The 23,791-nt window shown below is 37.8% G+C and overlaps 2 protein-coding genes across 2 annotated transcripts in view; one reads left to right on the forward strand and one right to left on the reverse strand.

The window, feature by feature from the left end:
* Positions 1–508: 508 nt before the first annotated feature.
* On the reverse strand, positions 509–5,210 carry fkbpl (FKBP prolyl isomerase like). Its single transcript, XM_079589001.1, has 3 exons — positions 5,073–5,210; positions 4,450–4,850; positions 509–1,777 (listed from the first exon to the last, which is right to left on the reverse strand). Exons 2-3 carry the CDS (start codon positions 4,828–4,830, stop codon positions 1,031–1,033), a joined length of 1,128 nt encoding a protein of 375 aa, XP_079445127.1. The 5' UTR covers positions 4,831–4,850; positions 5,073–5,210; the 3' UTR covers positions 509–1,030.
* Positions 5,211–8,977: 3,767 nt separating this feature from the next.
* pard6b (par-6 partitioning defective 6 homolog beta (C. elegans)) overlaps positions 8,978–23,791 on the forward strand; it is a 19,166-nt gene continuing 4,352 nt past the window's right edge. The window contains exons 1-2 of the mRNA XM_079588315.1: positions 8,978–9,569; positions 12,437–12,659. Of these exons, the coding sequence (XP_079444441.1) occupies positions 9,507–9,569; positions 12,437–12,659 (286 nt within the window). The 5' untranslated portion in view covers positions 8,978–9,506. The remainder of the gene's footprint in view (positions 9,570–12,436; positions 12,660–23,791) is intronic.

The following is a 23,791-nucleotide window of genomic DNA, read 5'->3' on the forward strand; positions in this document are numbered from 1 at the left end:
TTACTTAACGTACTTTATTACTTAACATATTGTAACAGAGTTTTTATTTTATTTTTTATATAGGCTACTAACCAGTTCTCGTCACACACGTCACCACACAGCAACATCAAGAAACATCATTGTAATAACCGAATTAATATTGTTGTTGTTGTTTTATACTTAGTTAGGGTACAAGAATCTTACCTCTCCAATTATCTTATGCTTTGCAGAGATTACAAACGTAGTTATTCTTCTGGTTTTATTCGTTGTCATCTGGATCTGTCTAATGTGAACGTAGCGAAGAGGCGTCGTCTGATTGGCCGCCTCCACCTGAAGAATATGATGTCATTGGCTACGCAATTAACTCGTTAAAAACGCTTTTAAATGTTATATTCATAAGAAAAATAAAATAATGGTATAACCTAAATTTTGTATTATAATATAATTTGAAATTATTCGGCAAATTTTAAGATGATTAAAAATAAAAATTCAATAATTGCATTATATCATTATTATTTTTTATTTTTTTGCATTATATCATTATATATTCTCTTAAATATTTTAATGACATTTTGTTTGAAATGGTTAATGCTGCCTTATGTGTGTTAATAAAAAACCTATTCGCGATAAAAAAATGTTTGGAAAAAAAATGTTTAATGTCATTTTATGCAAGAATGAGTTATACTTGGCATTTTATAATTTTCTACAGCAGTTATAAATCCAGAATAAAAAAAAATACAAATTTTAGAACAAAACATTAAAGCAGTATATTCTTATTTTTAAAAAATAGACAAAACAATTTAAGTACATTCAGCAAATGTCTTAAGTAGCCTCATGACTTTCAAGTTTATGTAGATTTAAACATTAACAAATAACAACATTGAACATTTAAGATAGTATGTACTACCCATACAGTAAAGAAGTTTTAAAAGCTGAAATTGAGCTGCAAGGAAGGACCAAAAACATAACTTATGGGCACTTTACAGTAATCAGTTTCACAATATAATTTGTATAATTCTGTCTTCTGTAATTGCTAACTTTCAGTTATTTCCTAGTTAAACATCTTGCTCAGCCTTTGACCAAGTTTACTGTTTAGGTCTTTTAATTGGGAGTTCACTTGTTTCAGAGCAGCGCGAGCTGATGCAGAATCCGGTTGGAGTTCCAGAATCTTTCCAAAGGCCATGCGGGATTCCTCCAGTTCGCCCAGCTGCATGCAAGCTTGCCCAAGCCGGTACCAGGCCTTAGTGCTCTTTGGGTTCAGCTCGGTGGCCTTGATACTGCTGTCTCTGGATTTAACAAGCTGGCCTAACTTAAGTTGGCATAAAGAGAGATTGCAGTGAAGCTCTGCTTTTACAGTTTTGTACTCCTCAGTTGGAATGGAGGAATCATCAGCACTTTCTGCCAGCTCATTTTCTTTATCAAAGCATGGTGTCAAAGCTGCATCATTATCATCTCCATCCACACCTCCTTTAGACGTCTCGTCTATTGGGTTTCCTCTTGTCTGGCCGTTTAAAGTTATTGCCAGCTTTACAGCTCTGCAATAGCAGTCTGCCGCACCCCAGATATCTCCCTTCCCAAACCGCTGACCACCCCTCTGCTTGTGAGACAGCACCCAAGCCCACTTCTCTCCAGGTGTCATCTGCCAAGACTCCTGCCCAGGGGTCAAAGAGTGAAGCTGAAGAGTAAAGCAGTCGGCCTGCTGTGACAATCCTTGTCCTGTTGTATTTTCAATTTGGGTACCATTAGCATCACTGCATGCTGCTTTGGAGTTCTTTGTATTCCAGGCACTTATTGTGAACTGTAATAAAAATGAAAAAAAAGTTTATACATGAGAACATCACATTTTCCCATGATATACATAATATATTATAGTTGACATGAAACGGAAGTTGCAATAGTATTTTCTTCACTATTGTGACGTATTTCACGAGTTCACACTTACAAATAAGTCAGATGGAATAAATGGTATGCATATTTGGCGTGCTGTCCGAGGAGAGGGCTCCGGGCTCGGTATTCGGCCCGAACCCAGAGTACTCCCCCCGTATTGCTGGTTTAGGAAGTAACCAGGCGAGTGTGAGGAGACGGGGTGGTGGAGGGATGCTGAAAAACTGTCGAGGAACGTTGGTGAGTCAAATGAGTATGTATATAGGTCTCCACTCATGCTGATTGGATAGAAATGTTGATTACTGATTGTTGACAGCTGGTTGGAATGATGTGATAATTGGATCAATTATTTGAACGTGCTCCTCCCAAACTTTGTTTATAAAACATCATATCTAGAGATGAACCGGTCGATGTGTGTGGATATGGATGGTTTTTACTCTAAACACTCGATTTTGTTTTATTTTGGCCGATATCTGTTCTGGGATTGCACACTAACTGCATTGCAATAATTCCCCAAATTGTAATTTAATAATTAGAAAATGCTGAAGATGGACACAAAGTGCACAGACGTGTCAGCAGAGAAAATACTGTACCAGGCACAGCAAGCTCATTGTTTGCGATGCTTAAAATATTTTGAATTGGGTATGGAGTTCATATGAACGCGTCTCTGAAGGGAACTGACTGTCTTCAGAAGTTTCGATTGCATTTTCTTTTCCACTACCTCCGTATAAATGCGTATTAAAGTAGTTTATAAGCACCACCCACTGTCAGAGAGTGCATTTTCATTCAGTCTGTCTACTGTTGTTTTGTGTACCGGTAGGTATTTTTTATGTAGCATCATTTCACAAATCTAAAGTCAGACAAACAACTGCTCAGGCTACATGTGTGCAGCATCTTTGTTTGGATCGTGATTAAAATGCAGTGGTTGCCTCCAATTACAAATGGATACAGTTTGGCCAAATAAACTACAAATAAATTTGCTTATTCAAAGAAAAAAAAGAAAAAAAAACTAGGACGGGACTTGATTTCATCCTCGGGAGTTGATTGGATCGTAGGTAGTTGGGTGTTTTAGATAGTATGGACGCATTTCTGAATGCCAGTTTGCAGTCATTTGTGGAGGATAAATGGGTCATTCAACAAATTTTGGAAACTTTTTGTTAATATTTTTTCCGGAGAAAGACAAACATAAATAGTGATGAAAGCCAAAATAGTAAATGTCATGAATGTATATTGACTGAGTAATCCACTATTTTGGAGAAGGGTTCAAAATTACAATTTTCACCTGGGATTTGGAGCCAAATTACAGGGGGGTAAAAATGACATTAGAAAGATGGCAGCATCATTACCGGTATTTTATTTATTATTGGTAGGTCTATTAGTTAAATCTGTTTATTTTCGTAATGTTTGTTGCATTATATGCCAATGGTGAATGTTCAAAAACAAGTATTTTACCCCAAGTTTGCATGACTGTAACTCAAGAAGTGTTAAAGCTATCTATTATCCTTTTAGATTGTGGTTTTTAACAAACTTTTCTTTTGAAACTTCATTTTCAAGGCCCTATGTGGTTCACTTCAATCCCATAGATATGGGGGATCTCAGTGCAGCTCTGTTCAATTTGTTGAATTTTACCCATTTTCAATGGTCAAAAACCCAAATGTGATTCACTTTGCACACAGCTGATACTTATTGTTTTTAAAGAGGAATGTCTGAAGAATAAATTATGTTGAAACTAGAAATGTATCTTGTTTCCCTCTTTCAAAATAATTGCATACATACAACGTCCAACTCTGAGTCTGAGTGCCAAAAATCCACTGAAATGGTCAAGTTGAGGCACATTAACTTGCTTCTCTCAAATGTGTATTTATAAGAATCTGTATTTGAATCAGTTTCAGGAATATTTGGAAGAAGGGATTTTGTTCATGAAGCTACGAGTTCATATATACAGTATCATATCTAGCCTACATGTTACCACATTGACATCCCAATATAGATTCCAAAAGAAAAGTTTCATAGGAAAAATGTTCTACAATAATATTAAGATATATTTAATAGTTCTTGAGTTACACACATGTAAACCACTCAGAGAGGTACCGGTATGTTGTATGCAATTATTATGATAGAGGGAAACAAGATACATTTCTAGTTTCAACATTATTTGTTGTACAGATATTACGATAAAGAAAACAGTATCAGGTGTATGCAAAGTGACCCACATTTGGTTTTTGGCCATTGAAAATGTGTAGAATTTACCAATTTACTCATGGAGCTGCATTAGGATCTCCATATCTCTGGGACTAAACCATATAGGGCATTTGAAATGAAGATACTAAAAGAAAAGTTTATTAAGATCCAGAATCTAAGAGGATATTAAGATATATTTAAAAACGTTTTAAGTTACAGGCATGCAAACTCACCATTGGCATCTAATACAACAAAGATTGCTAAAGTAAACAGATTTAACTAATAGACCAACCAATCTCTGCAAAAAAAAAATATATATATATATATATTTAACAAAACATGTAATTTCACCGTAAAATATTGTTCAAATTGTGTTTTAGTATAAGTCCATATTTTTGCCCTTACCTCACACATCTCTCCAGCCCTCATCCCTTCCAGGCAGCCCTCAGTAATGTCACACTGTCCTTCGCCCATGCGCAACACGAACCACTCATCCAGCTGGACCTGCAGTACAGAGTCCTGCGAGCGGGGATATGAGGAGGCTTGCTCGCTAGAATCAACGCTAGCTGTTGATTCTAGCTCTTGAGAAGCAGTATGCAGTGTGTTTTCCCCTGTAACAGTCTTTCGCCGCACCTTGACCTTACATAGTGACCCCATCATAGGCGTGCTGTCCCCTCGTTGTCTTTCTCTTATCCACCTTCGGCGCACCTCCCACAGACCACCGGGACACGCGGAGATCCATGACGTCTCAGCGGGGAAATGATCAGGCACTTGGAATGTTGTCATTACGAATAATTCTAAAAGACCTAAAATAAAAATTATTATTTGATGGAATAAATAACTGCAGACTAACTGTTACAGGGAATGCTATCAAGAGACCTGTTAGCACTGTGATGCAAAGTATTTTGCACTTATTTTAAACCTAGCGCATCAATAGCTTCAGACATGCATGAGTTTTTAAAACAGAACACGTTTATAATGACACATTAGTGAACTCTTTAGTTAATAGGAAACATTAGTGTACCTACTTTAGTGATGGTTGTTGCTGTCAGACTCTCTTCTTCCACAGCAAATATCTCACAATGAATGCCTTCAATCGCCCTCTACAGGTGCGGCATGGAATGAACGTCTACTTTACACTTTGAGTTTGACTTGTTTACACGGTTGCATAGATAAGGCTAGTCCCAGACTAAAATGCATGTTTGAGCGGTTTTGACGGAAAGCAACTTCCACTTAAAATATGTCAGTCTCATTGTTTTGTCTCAAGATGCACACCAGTGATTGTTTTTTTCCCTAAGACATGTTTTAAAAAGCTACTTAAATGTCCCAATTTAACTAAAGCCTAATCCTGGCTTAATCTAAGCCCTGTCTGTGAAGCCAGACCAAGATTTCGTTCTTTGGGGACAAAAAGGATGCAAGTTACTGCATTCAAAATGTGCATTAACCTGTGCTGGTAAAAATGTGCCCTGATAAAATACTAACTGACAAGATACTCTCAATATAAAAAATAGACCACAGAATATATGCAGTTATTAATATGCAAAAGCTTTATTTATTTTTTTATATTTAAAATCTTGAGCTTTTTTGTTTGTTCATATATATCCAAGTCCATATTTTATGGTGAAAAACAGTAAGTGTCCCTTTGAAACATCACATTGGATTAAATTTAGGGGGCGAAATCAAATCGCCGGCAGATCGGGCTGGGTTTACCCATTAGTAGTAATTAATTACCTTAGAGTAACTTACCCAACACTGCTGGTGTACTCAGTAAAAAAAAGAAAAAGTGAGCAACAGTGCTGACTTTGTTTTGTATTTTTTATGAAGTTTTTGGTCATGCACAGATAATGCTGAATGTGCATGCATGCTTTCAATGTTTTTAGACATTGCTCATGGTCGTCGTTGATCACCTTTAATTAATCATGAGTTCGGAGGCTGGCTGGAAAACCACCATCTATCCAGTGGAGGTTGGATGCCGAAGCTACGTGTGGCTGTCAACCACACTCTTCTGAGGGACGCAGGAGTGACCGGAGGAAACCTAAAGAAGGCAACCAAAGAGCTAGCGTAGGAGGCCGAGAAGGGGAGCTTTTGGCTCTGGCTGAGGAGGAAAGACAAGAGCTGGGGGAAAAACAACTAAATCCGACATCAGCCGCAGAGGGTAACACCTATCAGCTGCAGAGGGGGACAGGGAGACGTCCCTGTCACTGCTCCGCCCAGGAGACGTTCCAGGATTAAAGGAGTGAAATGTTGGTGAATGGTGGTTCCTGGCTAATGACCCTGCAGCTGACCCGTGGGCACCGGAGGAGGTGCGACCGGCAGCAATGCCTAGCAGGTGTTCCACCTACCTGTACTTTTCACTGAATATGCAGTCCATTGTAGAATGGAAATGCAAAAAGCAAAGAAGTATAAACTATACTTTTCAGAAGAAATTATGTTTGAACGTGCAGTAGTGATTTGGAAGTTTTTGGGAAGTAGAAGACTAGGGCAATGAGTTTTTCCTGTATTTAAAATGACTTTTAGATGTATATACTTTGATAGAGCATTTGTGCTATTTACACAGAGGTGGACAGTAACAAAGTACATTTACTTGAGTACTGAACTCAAGTACACTTTTTGAGTATCTGTACTTTACTTGAGTATAATTTTTCTGGACACTTTTTACTTTAAAGGAACTTTTTTTGCTCCACTTTTTTTGGAAATAGGCTTATTTTCCAACTCCCCTAGAGTTAAACAGTTGAGTTGTACCGTTTTCTAATCCATTCAGCCGATCTCCGGATCTGGTGGTAGCACTTTTAGCATATATAGCTTAGCATAGATAATTGAATCTGATTAGACCGTTTGCATCTCTCTCTCAAAAAGATGACCAAAGAGGTTAGATTTTTTTTCTATTTAAAACTTGACTCTTCTGTAGTTACATCGTGTACTAAGACTGACAGAAAATGAAAAGTTGTGATTTTTTAGGCCAATATGACTAGGAACTATACTCTCATTCCAGCGTAATAATCAAGGAACTGTGCTGCCGTACCCTGGGTGCAGCAGGCGCAATGATATTACGCAGTGCCTGAAAATAGGCCCTGTCCCAAATGGCACACTTCATATGCACTTTCGGTCTTGTGGACTTACAATGGCTGCTGCATGCGTGTGTCCGTTAAGTCCGCGAGACCGTAGGGTGTCCCATTTGTCATTTTAGCTGTCCCCACTGCGGTCGATTTGCGTCCTCAATGCGCACTTTTGCCGAACCCGCACCATAGGGCCCGCACTGATACGGACTCCGCAGCAGACTTCTTCCCGACAGTCAAAGCGGCGTTACGTCACAAAAGTGCGGACTCAGAGGAAGACCGCGAGTGCTTAGGGTGCCATTTGGGACAGGGCCATAGTCCCCAGCTAGGAAACTTCCAACATGACCGGCACTAAGTTTGTAATATCATTGTGCCTGCTGCACCCATGGTACGGCAGCAGAGTTCCTTGATTATTACGCATTTTGGTTGGAAATGAAAGTCGGATTGAAGTCATAACCCAACGTCGGACCGACGTTGGATTTTGATTGGAAATTAAATTCGGGTTGACATTAAATCCAAAAAACTTCAACAACAATTGTGGACGCTATTGAGTGCACTTATTTCAATCTCACATGCAATCCCACTACCGGAACTGTTCGAGAAATAAATTTGATATTGATATGAGGGTAGGTAGGCATATTCAGAGGCATAAGGTACAGTAAGTATTAGGCTACATACACCAATGCAACAATAATAAAACAATGCATTGACATTTACTTTTTACTTTTGATACTTAAAAACGAGCACTTTTGTACTTTTACTTAAGTAAAAATCGGTCTTTACAACTTTTACTTTGTAATAGGGATGGCTGACGCGAAACAGTCGTTCCGAAGCTTTGCGAGATCCCGAAGCGCAGATGATTCGAAACACTGATCCGAAGCGTGATTCAAAACACCCATGTCACGTGACTATGGCCAAACGAAGCCTCGAAGTGTTTCACAAGTGTTTCATCAGGTGTGATCCGCCGAATCAGCGTTTGATTGACAGGGTCGGAAACAGACCACACGATCGCACATCTGTATAAAAGTGAAATTAACGCATATTGACCTCGTGGGTTTTTGTGAGAGTAGTTTGATTTTGAGATTTTTGGTGATATAGTGACATTTATAGTGCGATTTGTTTAGTTAGGCTATATTTAGGCTTACATTTAAATTTACTCAACACATTGACTGATAGGCTAGAGGCACAGAGTATACATATAGTGACACATTAATAGATACATAGATATAAATATAGACAGCTAGATTAATAGATAGATAGATAGATAGATACATATATAGATAGATTAAAGATAGGCTACATATATAAATACATAGATAGATTATAGATACATATATTATATATCTAAATACACAGCCACAGTGGAAGTGAAAAAATACATCAACGATGCGTATTTGCCCAGAACTCATTATTCACTAACTTACTGGAAAGAGAGAGCAGGAATCTTTCCTCATTTGTATGTCCTGGCTAAAAAATGTCTTTGCATGCCAGCAACAAGTGTCTCTTGTGAGGATTTTTTCAAAGGCTGGAGAAATTATCTGTAAAAAAAGAAGTAGGCTAAGTCCTTCCACAGCAGAGAAATTAATATTTTTGAATAAAAATATCTAAAAAAAGTGAGACATTGTGGCTTGATTTATTTGATTAATATTCATTTTGCAGGACCACAATAACATTATGCACAGTGAGGAGCCTAGGTTACAAGCTTCACATATTAGAAAAATACAATAATAAAAAAACAACACATTTTTTTTAATGGCTCGTCAAGGTTGTTTCAGATCAACACCTGCAAGTGACCACTAGGTGTCACCGTGGAGACGGGTGTCGGATTGATTCGAAGCCTCGAAACAATATGAACCATTTGGTTCAACTGTTTCATTGCTTCACGAAGCCTCGATCTGCCCATCACTACTTTGTAACGGAGTAATAATTGACCACTAGAATGTACTTTCACTCAAATAAGGCAGTTGTGTAGTCCACCTTTGTCCACCTCTGTGTAAGAATCTGTGTGCAACGAGCCTCACTTGTTCATAACAAAAAGAAAGAAAAGAATGGCTGTTGTGACCAGAGGGGGCGCGCTTAACATCGTGTCTTCATGCTGAGCTGTTTCCTGGGTGCACACGCAGCGTCATGGTCATACCGTCCACACTATGTGGCAGTGCGTGTGTGTGAGAGAGAGGCAGGGTTGGGGTAGAGGCAGAGTTTCGGAGCACGTTCAGTTGACAGGCGTTGCCGTTGCTACTCGATTCTGATAACAACACAAGCAAAGACACGGAGCTGTCGCGAGATACGCGCCTTTAACTGGATTAAGCCGAGAAAAGCCGTTTTGGACGGACCGAGCTCAAGGCGGATGAGCGCAGCCCGCGGGAGGGCAAGTGTGTTTCTGCGGCGGGGTCCAGTTAGCGAAAGATGAACAAAAACCACCGAGTGCCGAGCAACCGAACTCTGAACGCCGTGGAGGTGAAGAGCAAGGTGCGTAGCCAGCGGGCCAATTACTAATTAATTAGTGTTCAATCACAGAATGATAAGTCTATGTGTTAGGAATAGACTTAACAGTACATTTGGGTGTTAAGACACAATTACACTGTCCTGGTAAGTTTTGCCAACCTTGTGAGTTCAATCGACCGTTGCCTCTAGTAAGTTACTAAGTTACTATGAGGACACAGTGTGTCCGTAAGTTGTTGTTGGGGAGAATTAGAGTTTTTGTTTTGACAGGTGCTCTCTTATCTCATGTTGTCAGGGTGTTTATTATATTATAAATATACTGTCTCAAAGTTTTTCTTTGAGTTGTTTTGTAAATGTTACACAAGAGGTATCCCGTGTGTATTTCACCAGTCAGTTTAGCTACACTATCTCCCCAGTGTTATGGCAAGCAGTTTAATAATTATTCATTTCAACTAACAGTAGTTTACTAACTATCTATTTGATGTTCATGTTACTTATTTTAAGTAGGCTACTAATAAGTAATGAAATATTTATGAGCATCAATTTTATTTCAAACTAATCATTACACTAGCTTCTAGTCAAAATCCCAAAAGTGACGAATAACTATTCGTGTTTGCTGATACAAATTGCTGTTACCATTGAAATCTATTGGGATCTGTGGTTCAGATATCAAGTGCTCATGTCAGGCTACTGTATAGTAGCCTAGTTCTTGCTGGTCCCCGTTCCAGTTTTACTAGAGGCTATTCATTAGGAACAATGCCAGTATGAGACACAAGTATCTTTCTCAGTTGTTACTAGTAACACTTCTTATCTCATTTAAATATATATATATATATATATATATATATATATATATATATATATATATATATATATATATATATATATATATTACCTTTTTGTTGTCATATTTTTAATGATGTTAATAATGCAATTCTCATTATTCAATTATTATTGTTTTGTAGTTCTATTTAGAATGTTGCTAGTGCCAACTGGAATCCATGCTAATGAGTAGCCTATGACTAATAAACGGGTACTTGTGTCTATTCAAATAGAACTAGAAAAACTGGAATAGATATAGTACAGTACTACTATTATTAGAATAGTAACCAGTAACAAAAGAAAAGGTATCTAACTAATCCATATTTTCTAGTAAAACCGAAATAAGTTGGAAATAAATATCTGAATCACAGATTCCCATAGAATTCAATGGAAAAACTCGTAATTCTTTTTTACCGATTTTTACCAGTGACAATAAAATAGAGACTATTAGCAAAGACTAATTTAATAGATTCTAGTTCCTATCGGATTAAGTGCAGTTAATTTTTAAAATTGCTAGTAACACAGGTAAATAGTTTGTTTTAAGGAATAAGTGCTAAAATGGCTTGTGTAATGTATCAGTTTGTCAAAGGTCTTTCTTGCTTCTAAACTTGTTTTCCCTTAGTCTTTTGGTAAACAAACTGATGATTTCAAACATCACATCCACATGACAAGATCATGTTTGAGGAAATTAAATATTGACTGTTCTCAACAAAACTAAGTTAAATCAAATACCAAGCTGCATGTGTGATAAATATGATAACTGTACTTAACCAGTCTCACACAGTGAGCCTTTAACTCAACTGTGACGTGAGAGCAGTTTGACAGGCATTATACATGCCTGAACAACAATACATAAGATATGTATAACTTCATACCGCTGTAGTCTGATGTACAAACTAAATATTGGTTTTGTCTCTCAAAACTAATAACATGACTACATGTGCAGGGTTATGGAAATTTGTGGTAGACAGTTCAATCTCATTAATTGTTTTTTCTTGGTTATGTCCGTATTATTGTAGGTAGGGATTTGAGGAATATGTGCTGTTTAGTAAATGTCTATTCATATTTTTCCTGTGTTAATCATTATGGATGACACTGTAAATAAGAGTCTGGCCATACTCATTCCACCAACACAAAGATTTACAGGACTTTATAATGGACAAGCCATGCTTGGCTAGTGATGACGTTACAGGTCTCAGTCCTCTCAGTCCTCCCACTCACGTTATTTTTTTTATTTTTTATTACCAAACCATTTCATAACTTATTAATAGTGAAATAATTTAAGGAGTCTAATTTGAATCATTTAATTTTTGCATCAGATTTTTTGCCCATGATTTTCCTGGTTTATAAATAATTTATATGAGTTATTTTTTTTGATTGCTGCTCATGCTGCTGTTCTATATTTAGGTACTCTATACTAAATCTAATGCTTTCTTTCCCTTAAAGGGATAGTTCACCCAAAAATGAAGAATCTGTTGTAACTTATAAGTTAGCAAAAAGGGATCATTTAAATAGTTATTTTTGCTTTTTTCTAGTGATGCACCATATGTTGGCACCGTATCTTTTCTTGGCTGATAATAGCAATTGTTTAATTTATAGGTTTTGGATTTTTAATGGTCTCTGCATATTTTAAGATTTAGATCATCGTCTAAAACTAATTTAAAGAGACATCTCTGGAAGAGCGCTTTCCCTTTAAGAGTGCATTTTGGAGTTAGTTGCAGACGTAATAGTTTTCAGTGTGTTTTTATTTTATTTTCTAAACAAAGTAAAGTAGCCTATACATTTTTAATATTAGACATTTAGCGATTATAGCTATATTTATCAATTCCAATGAATGACAACTGGAGCTTTCAAGTTTTAAAGAGGAAGCAAAAATAACATAGAATCATAACAGAAGTTAATTTAGCAATATTTATCAGTGAAATTTTACATTTACGTCGGTCTGTCACTCAAATCATACTTGGAAGTTTCTGTAGTTATACAATGAAAACGTTGTGAAATGTTTGTTGTTGTACTTCTTGTTTTACTGTCTATGACATTTGTGTGTACTGATGTCTGTTCAATGTTGTTAGTTTGGAGCAGAATTCAGGCGGTTCTCTTTGGACCGGTCCAAGCCGGGACGCTTTGATGAGTTCTATGGCTTGCTGCAGCATGTGCATCGGATCCCTAACGTCGACCTGCTTGTGGGTTACGCCGATGTTCACGGGGACCTGCTGCCAATCAACAACGATGACAACTACCATAAAGCAATGTCCGTGGCAGCGCCCCTGCTCCGTCTCTTCTTGCAGCGGAAAGGTGAGGGTTTATTGGTCAAACTTTAACACTCACAGTTGTAGTTCATTTGTCCATCTGTATGATTTATATGTAGTTGAATAGAATGCACAAATGTGTTTCAATTGATAATATATGTGGAGGCCGTAGCTGTGCTTCAGGAAGCTGTCAGACCAGAATTGGTGCTTTTGTTTGTTTATATATCAGTTATATCAGATTATAATTTGACGGGTTATGTTGTTCTAAGGGAAGCGAGTATATCTGTGTGGTAACTTGGTTGCTAGCTGGGTTAAGTCTCATTCCAGATTAATTATTTTTGTCAACACAGCTGAATTTAAATATTCATTGTTATTTTTCCTAAATGGAATAATTGCTTATTATCAATGCTTAGCCTATTGGATTGATATTGTATCTTAAAGTTATTTACTGTTCTACGATTATGATATTTAAGACATTTCGCAAGGTTTATTAGGCTATATTGCACAATCTTCCTTTAGGCCTATGTGTTTTTCTTAAACTAATGTGGCCGAGTGTTTCTTAATTTGGGTTAAAAGTCTTCAGACTTCTAGACTTTGAATCCTTGGCTAAGCTTATTTGAAAGGAACAATATAAAGTTGAAGTAACGCAGTTCACAGTTGTTATGTGGTTTTGGTGTGTTGTGGCCCCAGGCTGTGGGGTGCCCCACTCTAAGCTGTGTCTGTGTGTGCCATATGACCTGTAGATGGTAAGCCACTTTGTCAGGTGGAGATTAGAGGGGTCACTGTGTAACATTGTGTGGCCTGCGTTTCAATTACACGGTGACGCTAGCTTCATGCTGTGACCCGTTGCTATGGCAGAATATGTGTCACAGAAGCACATGAGGAGGACCCGCCCACTTTTTAACTCTGCATAGGGAGTCCTATCTTGTCACATGTTTTAGTTCTTTGAGTGCATGTGTGTGTATGTAGGGGGTACGCAGACATTATTCCAAAGGCTAGATGTGAGGTTTAGGCTGATACCCTAAATGCAACAGAGATTAATATGCACACTTGTTATAGGCTGATTAAATAAGTCCAAATTAAATCTGAAGACTTTTTTTTAATTGTTTACATTTTATGTGGAAATTCTGAACATGGTAAACCAAGAACAATAACTATAACGATAACTGCTGTATTAGTGCTCATACCAACGGGCAATAAATGCTTCTTTAAAGTTAGGTAGATTTTGATTGGCTCTCAATATTCTTAAAAGGATAGTTCACCTTAAAATGAAAATTAAGTCATAATTTACTCAAAGCTGCTTTGAAACAATCTACATTGTTTAAAGCGCTATATAAATGAAGATGACTTGACTTGACCCTGGTGTTGTTCTAATGCTGTATGCCCTTCTTTCTTGTTCGGACCACAAAAGGAGAAATGATAAAAAATGTCCTCCTCTTGCTCATCCATATAGTAGATTTAAAAAAAGACGCAAAAGTGTAACAGAATGATCCCTTGCAACACGTGCCATATATTCCAAGTGTGGGTATACGATAAGGTTTAGTGAAAAACAAACTGAAATTGAATGTATTATTTAAAATCCTAAACTTGACCGTTGGTCTTCTGTGCACAGCTACACGACATGCTCGTTCATGAGACTATTAGTGCCGCAGTTCACTCCGACTTGCCCAGAAAAACCACACGTTATGAGAAATAAAGACTAATAAAAACGTGACCACATCAGATCCAGGGTTTTTTTGCACTTTGTAGGGAGCTAGCACACAGGCTCTATGCTTGAAATCACATCAAGGTGCACAGTAAGACTGTCAAACTAACTGAAATCTTTTGTGCAGCGTCTTGCCGTTGTTGAATGGCACACATTCAGTGATCTGGGTTAAGATAGCCTTCGTTGTGGTTGTAGTTCATGTGGGGGATGGGGGGGGGGACTGGAGCATTCTTGAGCGGTGCGCCTCGTCTGTGGATTGTGTTTGGAATTCTGGGTTTTGTTCTGTCGTAGCCTGTTTTGCATATTCAAGTGGCTTGACTTGAGCTCAGCTTACTGGATCTTTAATGAGGATGTTTTGTAGGGTGTAAATATACATCTAAACTCTCCAAATGAGGGGTTGTGTGTTTCTATAGGTGTCCCGTCCCAACACAAACATGCATGCTTTTTCAGACAACATCAGGATGACTACAATACACCAATCCCATGCTTGTTTACCTGCTACCATGGCAGCAGTGAAGAGCCCAAGCTGATCGGGGTTAATGACGAGATTCTTGAGTGGTGATTGTAGCATGCTGGAATAGATATTAGATATTCAGGAATCAGGAATCATGTGGGGGACCGGACCAAATTGAATAATTTAAGACTCAACCATTGAAAATGGCGAATCTCTGTCTGAATACTGAGTGGGACATCCCTCCACCCTCAATGAATGGTGGTTGGTTACGGCACTGTCTGTCTGTTGTGGATACATGTTTGCTGGCTTAAGGGGTGTTGCCACCTGTGTATCTATTTGCATAATTGATTTCCTGATCAGACATCCTGCTCAGCTGCTATGTCATAATATTGGGTCTTTGCTCTACATTGTTGCCAACTGATTTCAGGAAATAATCTCTGTTACAAAACCTCCTTAGACAGTGTTTTAAGGCATCATAGGAATGCTCCTGATGTGAAATGTTCCTTCAATGTTATGCAGCCCTCTAAAATACCTAATTTTGGGCAGAAACTCACTTGAAGCAAAAATTTGGGCAAAAAAAAAAACCCCCAAAAAGGATGGGTTGCTTACCATACTTGGCCTTCACATGTCACTTTCACATACAATGCAGTGCATTTACAATTTAAAGTTAACCAATCAACAGGTATTTTTCTGGAAAGATTACATTTATACAGTGTAGCTTAGCAACCAGCAGGACAGAAAAGGTGTATGCAACGTATACATTGCATAAATATCATAAACACATTCTGCTCAATCAATCTCCACACCTACACCACCTTCTTTTGGCATGGGGGTACCAAATCTTTCTTTGCGTTCACCCTAACAATTGCATTGTCGCGCCCTGTTAGCAACATGCAAGGATGAAAGAGTCGAGTCTCCTGAGCTCTTCACACAAGGATCGTTATTTATGAGGAGTGTGGACTTGCTGCCTCTGCATAGCGTTCTAAATCTGTCACTTATGAGGTTCCATTTCGGTTAGGATGCTGCCTTAGAAGAAAGCTGTCTAGGTGACAGCTGACAGCTCACTAGGTTTTGAACAAAGCTTCAATTTCAGTATCCACACATTTACTTGATAGCTTTAACATTTAAACCAAACTACAAAATCTTGTTTTGAAGGAGGTTGTAGTTGAGTATTTCCGCTTAGATTAATAAACGAGTCGGCTAATAGTATTAGCATTAATCTGTCTTTTGTTGACTAAAATTAAAACTTTCATCTGTTTCTAATGATAGCCCTGTGATTCATTTCATTGTGTCATTGTGTCATTCATTACACATTATTTCCATTCCTTTCATAGTTTTCTTAGCATGTATTTGGGATCCTCCCTGCTGGCCTCACCTGTCTGAGAGGTGTGGTTCTGGAAAGAAAATGAAATAGTTTCTAGAGAGTGCCGTGACTTGCGTTTTAGGAATCTGCCCACTCTTTCCCTCTCTCTTTCGCTTTACCACTCCTCTTTGCTGAAACCACTAATTTGTTTACTTTTCCATTCATGTCATCAGCTGAATCAGGGCACAGGGGTGGGTTTGTGTTTTATTGACACCTGTGACGTCTGCAGCTTTTATTGCCGTTTTAGGAGGAGCCGCTTTAATAAGAGGGAGGAATTCCAGGGTCAAGGAATGTCAGACTGATACACAGAAGCACTGGAACACTGTTATGTCATCATGCCTGGATAGAGAGGGCCAGTGCGATCGGCCCAGTGCCTCTCTGGTGTTGTCAATGAAGCGGAGCGGGATGAAGGAGGGGTGGAGGGTGGAAGAGGTTGTACTTCTGGGGGGAAGGGGCAGTTAGCTGCAGGATTTGGGGGAGGCGTCACACTGTGTGGAATGTGGTCAGACTCTGATCACCTCTGCTGATTAGATTAGACAGGACAGGATGGCTGCACATGGGTGCGAGGAATGAAGAAGTTTGTGAACATATGGAGGTGTAGAGTGGGACCAGATCAGGAAGGAGGTGATGGGAATAGGTGGGAGTGCAAGGAGGTGATATTAGTGGGAAAACACTCTGCTATTACCTGATTGTTGAAAAAAAAGTGTAAGAGCTGGGGTCAGTTGCATAAACATAGCCTTAGCCCTTATGTTAAGACTGTGTCTTAAAGGGATAGTTCACTTTAAAATTAAAATTCTGTCATCATTTACTCACCCTCAAGTTGTTTCAAACCTGTATTAATTTATTTCTTCTGCTGAACACAAAGAAAGATATTTTGAAGAATGTCAGTAACCAAACAGTAGTCTGTACCCATTGACTTCCATAGTATTTTTTTTCCTACTATGGAAGTCAATGGGTACAGACTACTGTTTGGTTACTGACATTCTTCAAAATATCTTTCTTTGTGTTCAGCAGAAGAAATAAATTAATACAGGTTTGAAACAACTTGAGGGTGAGTAAATGATGACAGAATTTTAATTTTAAAGTGAACTATCCCTTTAAGTACTATGACCATCCAGCATTGAATCATGGGGCAATTCGTCTTACTTTCTAATAACAAATTAGACCAATCTACATTTTTACTTGTTGTAACAGTTATGAACAGTCTTTAAGAAAAAAATGTGATGAGTTGTCTTTATGCAACCGGCCCCTGGTCACTGGTTAGTCCTGTATTGGATAAAAGGGCAAGTCATTCACAAACACAGTATTGTCAACTCTTGTTCAAATTGATTTGTTCTTGTGCTTCATAAGAGGTGTTGATATCATCTTATATTGGTACTTTTTGTCATGGTATTGTATGTATCGATACTTTAGATGCTGTTTTATTACCGTTCAAAAGCTTGGGATCAGTATGATTTTTTTTAATGTATTTGAAAGTCTCATATTCAATAAGGCTGCATTTATTTGATAAAAAAACTTGTAAAAGCATTAATATTGGGAAATATTATTATGATTTAAAGTATTTTAGGAATCTGTCTCCGTCTTTGTGGAAACTGGGATTTTTCAGGATTCTCGAAGTTCAAAAGAAAAGCAGTTATTGTACATAAAAATCTTTTATTACATTATAAATATCTTTACTGTCACTTTTGATGAATATACTGCATCCTTATTGAATAAAAGTATTAATTTCATTCAACAACAAAAAAGAACAGAAAAAAAACATACTGACCCCGAACTATTAAATGTTTGTGTATAATGCGTGAATTCATGTAACTTCTACTAGTCCAATTGAAGTAATGAAGTAGCAGGTTGTCTAAAGCAATATTTCAGCAAGAAACCATTTTTGGAGACCATTCAATGAGGTACCGTCATGGGATGTGCATCCCTAGGAATTTTCTAAATCGACAAGGCAACTATTCAGTCTTAACTGGGTTTGACACTGATCAGAGGTGTGTCGTTGACTCGTCTATGGATGTTCCCTTGTTTAAAAATGGATAGATGAAGCGCAACCAAAACACTTTTTTGAAGATGTTTTAAAGTTTAAAACAGATAAAAACAATTTAAAACTAAAAAAGAATAATAAAAAAAACAGTGCTCTAAACTTTTGAATATTGAGATGCAACTTGTGGTGGTTCTTTAAAAAATGATGATAATAAAGATACAGCTTTTCAAGCACACTTAAAGGCACTGCTGCTAAAATACCAAAATAGTTTTTGTTTTTGAATGAACAGTTTTGGACCAATTTGACCCATCCCTGTGCCAAACTGGACACAGTGAACCATGTGAGAGAGATTGAAACTTCAGCCTCTCTCGTAATACACAACTCTGATGTAGGATCATTTGTTCTTTATTGGCTCTATCACAAGTTTTGAATGCTGATGACTTTAGTGTTTTATGATGCTTCTGTGTATGATTAACCTCTGAGCGGTAAAACACATTCCAAACTGAACTCTGACCATGTGACCTTTACCAGTGCACTTCACATTCCTCACAGAGTCAAAGGCAAAAGAAGGTGCAGGTTATCAGAAAGGTCCTTGCTGACAGGGTGTCCCAGCTACTATTGAATCCTGGAAGTCTCTGCGCCACAATTCCACCTTCTATTACATGGATAGAAATTCTGATCAGTCTACACACATTTTTACTCTTTCCAATTTATTTCACAGGCATAACCAAAATGAAAATGTATACAGTATATAGTTCTGCTCATGTATATCTAGTTTACTCAAGCACTTAAGTACAAATTTGTTTCCAGGCAGACTTATTAAAGCCTGAGCACTCTGATTCCTGGAAATTGCTTAAAGCCAGCCAATCATATTGGAGTTTGCAATGTTTGTGTACAGTATGCATCAGAATGTTCTGAATAGACTGTACACACTTAACAATAAAGCTTCCGAAAAGTTCTTTGGGGAACCAAAAATGGCTATTCTATGGCATTGCTCCAAAAACCCTAATTTGGAAGCTTTATTGTTTTACTGAAACAATTTTCAATGTTCTTTATTGAAGAACATTTTAATAAACTAAAGAACCTTTTGTGCAATGTCATGCATGTAAAAGGTTCTTCGTGGAACCATTGATGCCAATAGAAAACCTTTAGGTGGTCTGTGGGACCAAACACTGGCCTACAGAAACAAGCTTACTTAGCCCAGCTGAAGTAGCACATCCTGAGTAGCAAAGCAGTCACAGTCACTCCCTGAGAGATAGAGAATGTGTCAGAGGGATAAAGATGATGCACTGAAGGAAAAGAGTGGGAGAGAGAAGAATGAGCAGCGTCAGCATGAATTAAACTGAAGGCAGCAGTAGTTACATGACATCAAGGAGTCATTCTACCCACACACACTCTTATTAGACATACATACTGCTCGGTCTTAAATTTGTTACAAATGCATCCTTGTTCATAAAGGTGTTCACAAAGCTCTAGCATTATAAAGGAACTATGTATAAAGAGCAGTCCTGTGCTAGTGCTATGCAACATTAATTAATACTAAATTAAGTACAAGCTCTTAGAAATTATATCCTGTGGTAATCAACAACTTGACACAGGTGTGTTGATTACTACAGAAAAAGATATTGACTTGCCTCAAAATGTAGGGGAAAAAAATTAAAAATTCACGTTTTAGGTCTTTACATATTAAGTGGTCCAATGATTGAAAAATTAAAAATGGTCTAGCAATCTCCATTGAGATGGAATAACCCTTTTACCATATAATTTCTTCAGGTTTTTTTTAGACACATGGTGAAATTTGATTGAATGCTTTTGAATGAAAAACGCTGAATTATTTCTCATTTACTTGTTTCTTAACAGCATATAAAAACTGAATGAATTATGGCCGCTGTACATATTCAGATGTTATCTTCCTGTCTAAGTGTAAGTTTCTAAATGGATCAAATTGATGTGCATAGTCAACACTCCTGGCTCTGTGCATATAAGACTTAAAGATCTTAGTTTGCAGACTTAAGGCTTGACACGAGGTGTTCTGCTGTCCGTACAGTTCACAGGAAATGTATGATGATGATGATGCGTTGGCGGCTCAAGGTTGTTTACACATAATAAGTTGTTTGAATGGCTTGAATTTTTGCTTAAATTAGAAACTGCTGTAATGATTCCCATGCAAGTTTCATACACAGTGCACCTTATTTTTTCTACATGTTCTCTCTGTATCTTATCCCAAGGATTTTCCCATGTTTCATTGCTCTCCGACTTTGCTGTCTACCTCTGTTATCAGAAGAGGTCTACTTTATCGAATAGCTGTGTCACAGAAGTATGCACTCAGCGGGCCTATTTACCTCATAAAGTTTCTCTATTCAAAAGTTTTTTACCCATCAACCATCACTCTTTCATTGTCGTTTTCGTTCCTAATAATAAGCACTCATTATAGCCGTTTCTCCACCCGCTCTTCTCCCCTCTCCTCTATCGTGCCGTGACTGGAACGGGATGGTACACACTCCTCATGTGGGAGACGTCTGGACTTAACCTTAAAGAAGCAGAAATGTTTTCACAGATGCTGTCCTGCCGTCAGCGCCGGCTGCACATCTGAATAATATGGGTGCACAATTCTTTGCAAGCAGCTTTGTGGAGCGAGACTGTAAACAGAAAGTAGCACATGCAAAAAAAACAACTGAATGAGACATTCACAAAAGTGAAACATGAGCCATCACGGCCTTCATAAGGCCTGCTGAATATTGGATGAGATGAGTCTCTCGTAGTTTGCGGTGAGCAGAGACACGGTGTGACATCTCTATTGTTTTCACGCTCCTCATGGGATGCTGCTCACGAACTTCTGAACTGACAATGAAAACTTAATGATCAATAGTCACTAATTACATTAAGTTGCACATTTCAGTGTTCAGTGTTCAGAGTTCTTATCTTATATATTGTATGTATTCGTAATGTTTGGAAGGTGCACCAAGTATATACAGGTATATGAAGGTACTTTGCTCTTATACCTATAGACATGAAAAGTAGATATGTTTAATATGATTTCCTGATGCGCGTCATATCAGTGGCCTAGTAAAAAAAAAAAAATTCTATTTAAGTGATACACAATAAATTGATACTGTATCGTTAATTATCGGACGATATTAAAGATTTTTCTGTATCGGCAGATACCTGGTATTTAATTGTTAATTTGCCCTATTTTTACATTTAGTTTACCTTTGCAATCATCTAACACACTTAAATTTAATCTTTAAAAACACAAATAATTTAACAACTTTGTTAAATGTTATCGTTAGCAAATCTCAAAATGACCAGGCCTATCCTTTTTTTATAGTGTGCATTGTTGTGAATTTTAATATTGACTCTTTATCAATTACTTAAACGTAGAACAGTTAAGAATACACAAACGGTCACCTGTCCTTGGGACTGTAAGACCCTGCGTAATGGGATACTGATCATCTCGCAAAGGTGGGGCTGCATTTCACTAAGCTCTTACACACGCACACTACTCTCACTGGTTGAAATGGCAGACTGATCACACAGATTGCATCCTGGACCTGGTGTCCTGACAGGAAGTGAGGAAGGTGCTTCCACCAGCCACGGCCAATGGTGACCACAGTATCAGATAAAGCCAGTGTCACATTTCAGCTGCCATATTAACACACAACTGCGGACGAGAACTGCAAGATGAGAAAGAGAAAGAGCGGCTCACCAAGACAGCAATTATTTGATCTAAAATACAGTAAAAAAAGTAATATTGTGAAATATTACATTTTAAAATAACTATTTTCTATTGTAATATATTTTAAAAAGTAATTTATTCCTGTGATGGCAAAGGTGCATTTTCAGAGTTTTCATGCTGTAATCATGAACATCTGGAAAATTGAGCGAAATCTTGGAAATGCATGTCAACTATTTGTGCATGTTGAGAATTGATCCCCTGATTGTAGAGAGCCCAATGCATGATGGGGTGTAATAAGACCTGTATGCTTGTGTGTCTATGTTTGATTAAAAACACATGATCTTCTCTATCATATTTGTGATGAGCCATTATGACCCGACTATTTTTTCTGTAGTGATAGCATCAGGTTTCACAAAGAACCAACTGTGTTGTGTTCAGGAAGTGAGGTGATGAAGTTGTGTGTGTCTGTCAGCATGATGCAGTTTTCATATATCACTGCTTTATACATCCTCTCGCTTTTTCTCCTGTGGACCTCTGAGCTCACAGAAAAGCTAGTTTGTGCCTGTTTGAGTGGCCCTCAGGCACTTCCCATGCTGCCCTTCAACACTGACTATGAAGCCATTGTTAAGCTTTAAAATGGAAGAGTGGAGCAGATAAGGAAGGAAGAGAGGAGAAGAACGCTGGAGGATATGAAAAGAGACCTCCATGCATGCTCGACTGCTTCAGCCAAACTTGCATTGCTGAGACTTTTGTGTGTGCATGCAGCGTGTTTGTGAATAAATCTCAGCTCAGTTAGGTCAGAATGAGATTTTTGATTATGTCTGCAGGTATTGAAGGCATGTTGCCAAATGATTGTTAAAATTTCGACACAGGTCTGCCTATTCACGTTGAAACAAAACTCAAGGACGATCCAGGTAGTTTTCTTGTGGGAACTGGCAGTGAGACCTTTACTCTCTCTCACTGAACAATCAATCTTGTGTGTTTTGACTATATTTGGGCTGAAGTGAAATCTATTCGCATGCTAGATCACACAAGCCTCATCCCTGCTAACATGCTCCTGGTTAAACAAACACCGTACAGGAAGATACTTTTTGTTTTAGAGGTACAATTCAGGTTTATGGCATAAACAAATCCATAAAAAATTCATGGCTTGCCTTTAAGTCACAAACCTTGTCGGACCGAGATACAAAAGATCAGTAAATAACATAATTGAGAATGAGATGTTAGTAAAAATCTCATAACATGGTTGTTTTTGTTAATAATTACATCTCTCAGGTTAACCATTGTTCGTTCATGTAAATGGAGTTCAGAAAAACACTTGGTACTGCTTTGAACTCTCAGACATTTCTAGCCTTTTTACCTACGTGCACTTATATCCTCTCGCTCTTCCTACTTTATTCTCCTTTTTGATCTTGAGTATGAATGTCTTGCAGGTGAAAGTCCAGGCTGTGATTAAGCCTCTGAGGAATTCATAAAGGGCAGCTGAGAGAGAGAGAAAGAGAGCGAGGTTGAAAGGAGGCTTGGGTTTACAGTAGATTACACATTAGCTGAGAGGCGGAGGGAAACTAACAAGCAGGCATTCTCTACCACGGTATCCCCTGCAGGTCTCTACTTACAACGCTGTGGGAATAGTAGTACAAGTGCAAAAAAAAAAACTTGATAATTTGAACTTGTTAAATAATGAACTTGCGCAGATAATGTGTGTGTTTACATGCACAACAATACGCTGATATTGAACTGTTGACAGAGTTTTTTTATTACAATTCATTTTGAATAAAGAAAAAAGTTATTTTAAATTATGATTTTCATTTTTTATTTCAAGGGGCTATATGTGCGAATTTTCATGCATTAATCACTTTTTTATTGCCAATTTGTGAACAGCTTGTAACAAAACTTAAAAAACAAGACCTTCCCCTACTTTTTAGGTTGTGTATTAAAGCCTGTAGATGATTTTATTCGATGGACTCGTGACGCGATATTTGTATGCGCTCCAGAGAGC

Source organism: Phoxinus phoxinus (assembly GCF_949152265.1).
Source record: "Phoxinus phoxinus genome assembly, chromosome: 18".
Lineage (NCBI taxonomy): Eukaryota > Metazoa > Chordata > Actinopteri > Cypriniformes > Leuciscidae > Phoxinus > Phoxinus phoxinus.

Coding starts and splice junctions, on each gene's coding strand:
- fkbpl (XM_079589001.1), bottom strand. CDS start 4,830: ATGACAACATTCCAAGTGCCTGATCATTTCCCCGCTGAGACGTCATGG. Junction 1,778..4,449: donor GGGCTGGAGAGATGTGTGAG/GTAAGGGCAAAA, acceptor TTTTTATTACAG/TTCACAATAAGTGCCTGGAA.